The sequence below is a fragment of the Sinocyclocheilus anshuiensis genome, unplaced genomic scaffold (assembly GCF_001515605.1).
Source record: "Sinocyclocheilus anshuiensis isolate Anshui unplaced genomic scaffold, SAMN03320099.WGS_v1.1 scaffold55, whole genome shotgun sequence".
Taxonomy (NCBI): Eukaryota; Metazoa; Chordata; class Actinopteri; order Cypriniformes; family Cyprinidae; genus Sinocyclocheilus; species Sinocyclocheilus anshuiensis.
In genome coordinates, this window is record NW_015549647.1 from 13,895 (window position 1) to 24,120 (window position 10,226).

Consider the following 10,226-nt stretch of genomic DNA (forward strand, 5'->3'; position numbering starts at 1 on the left):
AGAAAAAGAAGAAATGAAGTCTGCTTTGTTGACAGCTGACTGACAATTCCAGAGACCCACAGAGAAAGAAAGAGGTGCAGTAGAGGATGTAGAGAGAGGATGCAGGTTAGCAACATTGCGTTGCCGTCTGCGTGTGACCTTAGAGCGTTGTCGAGAGACAACCGGAATGGTTTGGAAACACATGATAGAGGTGGAAAAGAGAGGACAGAAAAGGAGAGTGTGTACAGGGAAGAGCAAAAATATACTTAAGTGCCTTGGCGATTTCGTTGCTCGGTGAAGTCGCGCAGGTAAAGTCGCAAGTCTTTACACTCGTTGGTCTTCACACAAGGAGGCCTGAACGCTTCCGCTGATGCTTCCGCGTCAGCGCACAGACATCAGATAAATACACAGTCTAAGACACTAAAGTGAAAACAGCTGTGGCCGCCTTCTAATTAGCACAGCCAATAGTCTATAGCAGGGCAATTCCTCAAATCGAAACTACAGTTCGCACTTAAATGCAGGAAGGGAGCAATTAAATTACACGCGCTCCTTCTTAGCCGATGGCAATTATTATAATTACCAGAAAGTGCAAACAAAAATACAAACGCAAACAAAAATATAACGTAGAAATAGGCAGAAAACGAAATATTCCTTCCTAGCAGCAAGTAATAATTCCAACAGCAGATCTATAAACAAGTATTACGCAGGACACTCACGTGCAGCCGTCTGTCTCTTCTGTTGACTAATCGCTTGAGTTTAAATAAATAGTTTTAAATAGTGTGTAATTTCTGTCATTATATACACTTCCATTCAAAAGAAGTAGTTGCCCGCCAAGGCTGCATTTATTCGAGTAGCAATACAGTAAAATAGTAATATTGTGAAATATTTGTTTTTTAATATATTAAAGATGAATTTTCAACATCATTACGCTAGTCTTCACTGTCACATGATCCTGGTCACATGATTGGTACTCAATAAACATTTCTTATTATTATACTTATTATTTTTTCAGTATGCTTTGATGAATAAACAGTAAAGAACAGAATTTATTTGAAATACACAATCTTTTGTAACATTATGAATGTCTTTACTGACACTTTTCATCAGTTTAATTCGTCCATGCTGAATAAAAGCATTTCTTTAAAAAAATCTAACTCCAAACTTTTGAACCATAATGTATATATTAATATTTAAAATGTATCAAAATAAATAAATGAATTAAATCAAAGTATTTATTAATGAATAGCAGTATGTAATATTTTAATTACCATTATGTAACCGGATTTATTTCTCTTCAGCGTGGACCTCCAAATCCTCTCATCTTCCTGTATGTGGTGGACACATGTCAGGAGGAGGAAGACCTCCAGGCCCTGAAAGAATCCCTTCAGATGTCTCTGAGTCTCTTGCCGCCCAACGCCCTGGTGGGTCTCATCACCTTCGGCCGCATGATTCAGATCCATGAGCTCAGCTGCGAAGGTATGGCCAAGAGCTTCGTCTTCCGTGGCACAAAAGAGCTCATGCCCAAACAGATACAGGTCAGTGATCTATATTTATTGTGTTTGATTTACCATTCATAGAACTATAAAATAGCTTATAAGTGACTGTATAAAACCAGAATTGTCAGTGAAATTGATCAGGTGCGTCATCTGTTTGCAGGAGATGCTGGGACTGATGAAGCCAGCCACCTCTGGACAGCAAGGCAAACCACTGGCCCCTCATGACGCTGCTGCTTCCTGCAGGTATGAGATGGTCATCCGTCACTCTCCTTAGCATGCACATTAGAAGTGAACAGAAGCTTTTACATAAGAGTCTCAAGAAGATGATGTACATGAAGGCAGTTGTGCTCATTTTCTTTGCACCCGTTTTAGATTTTTGCAGCCTGTGCAAGCAGTTGACATGAACCTGACCGACCTTCTGGGAGAGTTGCAGAGAGACCCCTGGCCTGTTCCTCAGGGGAAAAGACCTCTCCGTTCCACGGGCATCGCCCTTTCTATTGCTATTGGCCTACTGGAGGTACAGGACATTATACATTTAAAAGCTCATCTTGTATGGCATAATAAAATCTCTGTATGACCAAAGAGAGATAGGAGAGAATGTAAAAAGCTGGATGTATGGGTAAAACTCAGGAAACGCTCAGTTTTAGGTGATTATATTCAGAAATACATCCTTGGAGCTTTTGCACATCTTCACTGAACCAGTGTTCACTGCACTGTGGGAAAGAATTCTTGCAGAGAGTTTTCTTTTCATTATAGTGAGTTCAAATTGGAAACGTGTCAGTAAAGCTGGCTGTGAGATTCAGAGTCCACTTCAGCTGTCATGTCATATCAGAAGAGTTGTACCTAGTACTTGACCCAGTCATTATTCTTACATAACTCTAGAGATAAGAGTTAGACTACCTACTGCACTCTTGAGTTTGTTTGATTATAAGTCTAGCATGACTGATTTAACTTTAGCATGCATTATTCCCTAGAATAGACAAATAAAGTTCATAATATGTGGAAAAGGCTACCTAATATTGTTTAGACTGGAATACACACTGTGATAATTAACTAAATCCACTTAGATTCAGTTTTGAAAGCATTAAATAGAAATTTGACTTTCATTCATTGTCTCTCTCCGTCATTCTTTTTGTAGGGCACTTTCCCTAACACAGGGGCCCGTGTGATGCTGTTCACCGGTGGCCCCCCAACACAGGGGCCCGGCATGGTGGTGGGAGATGAACTGAAGACCCCCATCCGCTCCTGGCACGACATCCAGAAAGACAACGCTCACCATCTGAAGAAGGCCACTAAGGTGATTACAGATTTTAGTTAAAGAAACTGGTGATGAACTCTTTATATTTATGGTTTTCCATAAACATTCTGTTCCTTTCCTGAAAAGCTAACTAAGAATTTCTGTTGACATCTATTTAGTATTACGAGGCTCTGGCAAACCGTGCAGCAGTAAACGGACACAGCATTGATATCTACGCCTGTGCACTGGATCAGACGGGACTGCTGGAGATGAAATGTCTATCCAACCTCACAGGGTGAGCATTGATTGAAGATCATTGATCTTAATATATCTTACAGGCCATTTAATGTCCTCAATATCAACTGATTATTTCTTGTTTTGTTTTAGGGGCCACATTGTCATGGGCGATTCCTTCAACACGTCTCTGTTCAAGCAGACCTTCCAAAGAGTCTTCAGCAAAGACTACAATGGAGAGTTTCGCATGGCTTTTGGTGGTACTTTGGAAGTGAAGGTAACATATTTTGACTTAAACTACCGTTTAAAAGTTTGGGGAATGAAATTATTAGTTTTCTTCAGCAAGGCTGCATTAAATTTATCAAAAGTGACAGTAAAGATATTATAATGTTACAGAATAATTCTTTATTCGTATTATTCATTTAAATAAATGTAAAAGCATTATAATAGGCAGGCACAACTCTTTTCAACAGAGATAATAATAAGACTGTTTCTTGAGCACCGTATCAAAATATTAGAATGATTTCTGTAGGATCATGTGACACTGGAGTAATAGCTGCTGAAAATTCAGCTTTGCATCACAAGAATGAAAACAGTTATTTAAAATTGCAATAGTATATTACAATAATACTGTTTTTACTGTATTTTTAATCAAATAAATTATTTCAAAAAAACAAAGACAAATCTTGCCAACCCCAAACGTTTGATCAGTAGTGTATGTTATGGCACTAACCCAGAGTCATATTCAACCCTCTAAACCTATTTGCCTTTTTCTTCTCAGACCTCAAGAGAGCTGAAGGTATCTGGTGCGATTGGGCCATGTGTGTCCCTCAACACCAAAGGACCCTGTGTTTCAGACAATGTAAGTCATAAGCATGTAACTTCCCATTTCATGCCAGCTTTTGCAATGGATTCCAGTAGGACTTCACACATGTGTGCACATATGTGAGAATGTCTTGTTTTTTTTGCAGGAAATGGGTGTCGGAGGAACATGTCAGTGGAAGATTTGTAGTCTCACGCCTGCCACCACCCTGGCCCTGTACTTTGAAGTAGTAAATCAGGTATATTGTTATATAATTATCTGTTCTTTAAGAGCTTATGTTTACACTGATGAATCAATAACACTGGTATGTTATACGTTTTTGTAGCACAACGCCCCAGTTCCTCAGGGTGGAAGAGGAGCTATTCAGTTTGTTACGCAATACCAGCATTCGAATACACAGCGGCGGATCCGTGTCACCACCATTGCCAGGAAGTGAGTCTTAGTTTCAGCTTTCAACCTCATGAAATTCTGTTATGAGTACTAGATATTATATTGAAGTCAAGGTCTTGGGTTGTTTCTTTGATTCATAAGATTGTTCCATTTATTGATCTCAACTTTGATGTTGTACAAAAAGGCCTCGGAGTTATCTAACGTCAACATATCTCATGCTTCCATGTGCTATTTGTGTTTGCTGTAGCTCAAAATAGATTTAGCTGCGTAAATATGCATAGCTCTGCGTAAATATGCATAGCTCTTTGGTAGCTCAAATTCTTGAGTGTTCAGTTTGTGCGTCATTCGGTCTCGACAAACCGGTTCTTTCTATTGTCACACCTAGTTGGGCTGACGCACAGTCCCAGATCCAGCATATCGAATCATCATTTGATCAGGAGGCCTCTACCGTTCTCATGGCCCGGCTCGGCGTTTTCAAGGCAGAGTCAGAGGAGGGGCCTGACGTTCTCCGCTGGTTAGACAGGCAGCTCATTCGCTTGGTGAGTATCACAGCTATTTAGAAGGAAATGTAGGTCAATGTCTCCATTCATAAGAGGCGATATGACAAATATTTGAACCATTATTATAATAATGAATGTAGAAGTTGCATCACACTCAGGTTTTGTGTTTGTTGTTTGGTTTCAGTGTCAGAAGTTTGGCCAGTTCAATAAAGATGATCCAAACTCCTTCAAATTGTCTGAATCTCTCTCGCTGTACCCACAGGTAAAACACAGACTCCTTCAGATAAACTCTGATATTTGTGATTGGACAGGGTCCTTAAAAGTCTTTAAAAAGTTCTTTAAACACGTTTTTATTGCATCATCAAAATCCAATATCGATCAACTCCTAATTTGCATTTATTGATATATTAGTACATGAATCAAAGTCAGTGCAGATGTATATATTGAATAAATCATGCCTTGAGTATTTTAAACTTGCAGTTACCCTGTTTTGCAATTGAATGTGTGCCTGTTTAAATACCTAACTGAGGTGCATGATTTAATTTAAGATTGTACTGTATGGACATAGAATATTGATTTGTGCAGTTCTTGATTTTAAAAACTCTGCACCTGTTTGAGAACATCACATTTCTAATATTAATTCTTGTCTATTTTCTTGACAGTTCATGTTCCACTTGAGGAGATCCCCATTCCTGCAGGTGTTCAATAACAGTCCGGATGAGTCGTCCTACTACAGGCATCATTTTGTGCGTCAGGATCTGACACAGTCGCTCATAATGATACAGCCCATCCTCTACTCCTACTCTTTCTACGGGCCTCCAGAGGTGATTTGAAACCCATCCATGCAACATTATAGTGCAGAATGCTGTGTAATTCAGCTCGTACTCATCTCATATTTGTCTGGTTTTGTAGCCCGTTCTTCTGGACAGCAGCAGCATCCTTCCTGATCGCATTCTGTTGATGGACACCTTCTTCCAGTTGGTGATTTACCACGGAGAGGTACGAATCAAATGCTTCTATTATGTACAAATTCTTTAGATAATGATTTCTAAGGAAATCAAAATCTCTGTACAAAAAATTGCGTTTCTTGGATCTTACCCATGAAATATACTACATGCTACCTTAAAATCTGGCCAAAATGACATGTCTCAGAAGCACAACTAATTTTGGAACAGCTTTCTTGTTGGAACTGCGCTTATGATGCCTAAAAATGTTAACTAGGTAGGCAGCGCACTAGATTTTGAATCAGAACTGTTATTTTCAGGAGGTTCCTCAAATGGTAAATAATGTTTATCAGAGTTTTGTTCAGTTTACTGATTGTGTTATTCTCATCTTCACAGACTATCGCTCAGTGGAGGAAGTCTGGATACCAGGAGATGGCAGAGTATGAGAACTTCAAGCAGCTCCTTCAGGCTCCTCTGGATGACGCTCAGGAGATCTTGCAGACACGCTTCCCCATGCCCAGATACATCGACACCGAGTACGGAGGTTCACAGGCCCGCTTCCTCCTCTCCAAAGTCAACCCCTCCCAGACCCACAACAACCTCTACGCCTGGGGCCAGGTACACGCCTTTAGTTCTGACAGAGCGTTATGTTCGTTATGTGTTCTTAGGTGCTTGAAATGAATTCAGTGTTGACAGGAATGTCTGATCTCTAATATTATATCTTCTCCTTGTAGGAGTCCGGAGCACCAATCCTCACAGACGACGTAAGTCTGCAAGTTTTTATGGACCATCTCAAGAAACTGGCTGTTTCAAGTTCAGCATAAACTTTCTGCAGAAGATCAGTGAAGGATGTACATTTAAAGAGTTGAAGGAAAGAAAAAAGAATGAACTTTTGACGTAATCTTCTGGAAAAACTTCCATATCCAACCTTGACACAACAAAGTGCATCTCAATCAAGTTTGTTTAGGAGGTCTTCCAGAGAAACGGTTATTTCTAATTCTCTTCTACACAAGTAATTATGATTTGTTTGCTTATTTAATTAATTTAGTTTAACAGAAAGTGTTACATGGTAAACTTCAATAACATAACATCTGATTTCCCAGAGAGAGAATGTTTTCTGCCATCATGTTGCTTGTCACTCTTTCCCAAGCATGTTTAGACTGAAATTCCTGTTAATGCTTATTTGCAAGAATCCTCTTGTCCGTTTGTTCTTTTTTGCGTTTGTTTTTGTTTTGCACAGCTTGACAGTCTTCTCACTTTCATGAACTGTACCTGTGATCTGCTCACTTGCAGGGAGTGAGCAGATCACTCCAGTCCTGTAATTAAATGAATGTTGTATGTAAAGAATTTAAATGTGACTTGTGACCCACATTCCAGTTTTATCTTGATCTACAATTATGAACTAATGCTATGCATAATATTTATAGTGAAAATATCTTGTAGGTTTAATTCATTTCAAAGGAAAGACGAAGTTGAGCACCTTGAATGTGCAAACTCTGGTCTTGATCTAAAATAAAACATTACAAATCAAAATGACTGAGGCATTTGTACCTATTTATATCAGGATTTTATGTCTGATGAAATGTGGAATCATTCAAATTAAAAAACAAAAAACCGCTTTGTACTTATGCACATTATTATTATTTAACTCTAAAGTTCACAATATAATTTATTTGACTACCATAAAATTATTTTTGTAAATTGATTATAAAATATAATATGTGAACACCTTTGTGAGTAATTTCGTTTCTTTTTTTAACAAGATCTATTTATCTATCTATAATAATTTCATGCAATACATTTAATAACTAAAATGTTTATTATAGAACATCATTACAAAAACATTAAATTAAAATTACAGATGAGTAGCTTGCATTTTATCCTCAGAAACAGAAAAATAAGTTTTGTGAATTTTATAGTTTTTTTTTATGTAATTACATTGCCTGGAGCATAAGAAACAAATGGAGAAAAACATTTTTGAAAAAAAGATATTTTATTCATATTTTATTATATGTCCTTTGTAGAGGACGCCAGGACTAAGTTATTAAAAAAAAAAATAAAAATAGACATGAAAAGGCATTTATAGGCAAAAACAATGTTTTATTTTTTCATTCACCAATCAGTTTTTAGGTTTCAGGCTATTTTTAGCCAAACTAAGATATAACAGAATGATTTGATATACTACTGTACTTTATGCAATATGTGCGTAAAATGTCCATAAATTCGTATTCCCATTCTATACAATGTATCTATAAATTGCATCTAATTTGCATATTAATGTGTTCTTGGGGCAAACCATAATGAAAAAGAAGTGTAATAATGGGAGTAATAACTTGGCAACATTTTCATAAGAATATCTCATATTTCATTTGAATATTGATATCTATCTATAATATTTTTCCCTATTGACTTGTTGTGTCTCCCCAAAATGCCTGATTAACATGATGTTTGTCCTGGTGTCCAATACGTGTATGAAAAATATGCCCTTTTTCGTAACAAAAAGTCCTATTTTGATTTGAAACCCCATAACATTTTCCTGAGATGTTGATTTATGACAAACAATATGAACATTAGTCCGACTTAAATGATCATTACAAAATATTATCATGAAATAAGGGTGTTTGATCACTAAATTAAAAACTCCATAGCTGGGAGTCAGATACATGTGAGTGCAAAGTGATTTTAAATAGTGCACTGGATGGATGTTAGTTCACTTTTCATATATATATTTTTCGTGCAAAGAAATGCATACTGCATAAAGTGTAAATTCCAATTGCAAGATAGTAAAAATCAGACTTAAATTTCTCATTACAAAATATTATCATATTTCCATAAGGGTGTTACATTTGATCATTCTGTCAATATCAGTCATATTTAAAGACCAAGTAGAGGGAGTGTTTATGATCAAACCTCCAAACATTTCATATCTCTAAAAAGCCCTGAATGTGCTCCGTACAGGACATCCAGACTTAAAACTGTGGCATTTAAGGTCTCAGAGAAATTCACTAAAATATAATGTCCTCTTCAGAGCACAAAAGTCTATGCCTGGGTCCCAGGAGGATAATGTTACAGGCTACAGCTTCTTTTTAAGTCTCTAGATAGAAACTAAAGAGAAGCCGGCACAAAATGGACAGGAAACATTCGTTGCTATTTATCAAAGACTTTAGATTACTGGAATCTGGCGTTCTCTAGTGGACATTAAAAACAACTCTGACTGACAGGATGCAATATTTGGGCACCTCGAGGGGGCGCTTGGCTGTCAAACAGAATATTAGACTCGCATTCAAATCTAAGGATTTTTGGTGACTGAACTCTACATTCTATAAAATGTATTAATAGCAATTATTGTTAAATGACATGCAAATAAATATTTATGAAATGTTTAAAAAAAAATCCACTCATCTAATCACAAACAGCTGCGACTGGTGACAGATGCCAAGTGACCGTGCTTTTATTTACTACTTAATCATAGGCCTGAACAATATTTTTTCTGAATAATTGAATAATTTTTAGTGGTATTTGAATTCATTTGAATTAATAGAATTTTAATTAATTAAATAAAAAATGTCAGCAAGAGGAAGTATTTAATCCCGCCCATATTAAGTCGCTCGTTCTGATTGGTCATGGTCACTTTTCTATCAAGGAAGTGACAACACGAGCAACATAGATCCTGTAAAATGGAACCGGAATGCGTCACTGGCCTATGCTGTTGGTATTTGGACCCTGCGTGGCTACGCATATTACAAATACACGCTGGGAAGCGACAAAGGTGAATTATAATAGGACTTTAGAGCATTATAATTCCGCCGAAAGTATTCAATTAATTTACATGACATTTTGACTTAAAATGTATCATAGCAGCTGAAAAAAATCACTGTGGAAATTTGTATACTAAATAAATGACCATTTTTGTCATAATTTCAAAACTGCATGTAATGTATTATTGCACATTAATGTACTGTTTTTGTTTGTTTGTTTTGTTTCATTTTGTTTTTAGTTGAAAAGGTCGACTAAAGGATATATGAAACAAAACACACTCGAACCACAATTATCTATAAGGAGGATTCTGTGCCATACACCACAATGCTTTTAAACTTCTTCAAAGCTACATCTGGGAGTTCCCAAGAGAGTGAAAAACAAGAAGAAGAGAAATGAGTTGACTGCTTGTTTGTTTGTTTGTTTGTTTTTCTGACAAAAAGATTAACTGTCATATTTTAAAGGGGTCATATGATGCGATTTCAATTTTTCCTTTCTCTTTGGAGTGTTACAAGCTCTTGGTGCATAAAGAAGATCTGTAAAGTTGCAAAGACTAAAGTCTCAAATCCAAAGAGATATTCTTTATAAAAGTTAAGAGTCAACCACGCCTACCTAAAACGCCTCGTTCTAACACGCCCTCACATGTCTACATCACTATGTGGGAAGATTTGCATAACGCCGCCCAAATGTTCACGCAAAGAAAGAAGGTGTAACTTTTATTCTCGCTGTTGTATTGTTGCTGCTGCCGCCATGTCGTGGAGACGCTGTGCTTCGTTGTGAAAGCGAAACTACTTTGTTTGGTCTTCCAAAAGAGGACACGACTAGAAGTCAGTGGTTAAGTTGTATTTACAACACTGTTCCAGAACA

The 10,226-nt window shown here is 37.1% G+C and overlaps 1 protein-coding gene across 1 annotated transcript in view; it reads left to right on the forward strand.

The window, feature by feature from the left end:
- Nucleotides 1–7,139, forward strand: part of LOC107659946 (protein transport protein Sec23A-like) — an 18,315-nt gene extending 11,176 nt beyond the window's left edge. The window contains exons 5-19 of the mRNA XM_016449061.1: nucleotides 1,278–1,514; nucleotides 1,636–1,718; nucleotides 1,848–1,992; nucleotides 2,614–2,772; nucleotides 2,892–3,007; nucleotides 3,100–3,223; nucleotides 3,728–3,808; nucleotides 3,918–4,007; nucleotides 4,095–4,201; nucleotides 4,545–4,698; nucleotides 4,844–4,921; nucleotides 5,322–5,483; nucleotides 5,572–5,658; nucleotides 6,000–6,221; nucleotides 6,338–7,139. Coding sequence (XP_016304547.1) covers nucleotides 1,278–1,514; nucleotides 1,636–1,718; nucleotides 1,848–1,992; nucleotides 2,614–2,772; nucleotides 2,892–3,007; nucleotides 3,100–3,223; nucleotides 3,728–3,808; nucleotides 3,918–4,007; nucleotides 4,095–4,201; nucleotides 4,545–4,698; nucleotides 4,844–4,921; nucleotides 5,322–5,483; nucleotides 5,572–5,658; nucleotides 6,000–6,221; nucleotides 6,338–6,427 — 1,935 coding nt within the window. The 3' untranslated portion in view covers nucleotides 6,428–7,139. The remainder of the gene's footprint in view (nucleotides 1–1,277; nucleotides 1,515–1,635; nucleotides 1,719–1,847; nucleotides 1,993–2,613; nucleotides 2,773–2,891; nucleotides 3,008–3,099; nucleotides 3,224–3,727; nucleotides 3,809–3,917; nucleotides 4,008–4,094; nucleotides 4,202–4,544; nucleotides 4,699–4,843; nucleotides 4,922–5,321; nucleotides 5,484–5,571; nucleotides 5,659–5,999; nucleotides 6,222–6,337) is intronic.
- The last annotated feature ends 3,087 nt before the right edge of the window (nucleotides 7,140–10,226 follow it).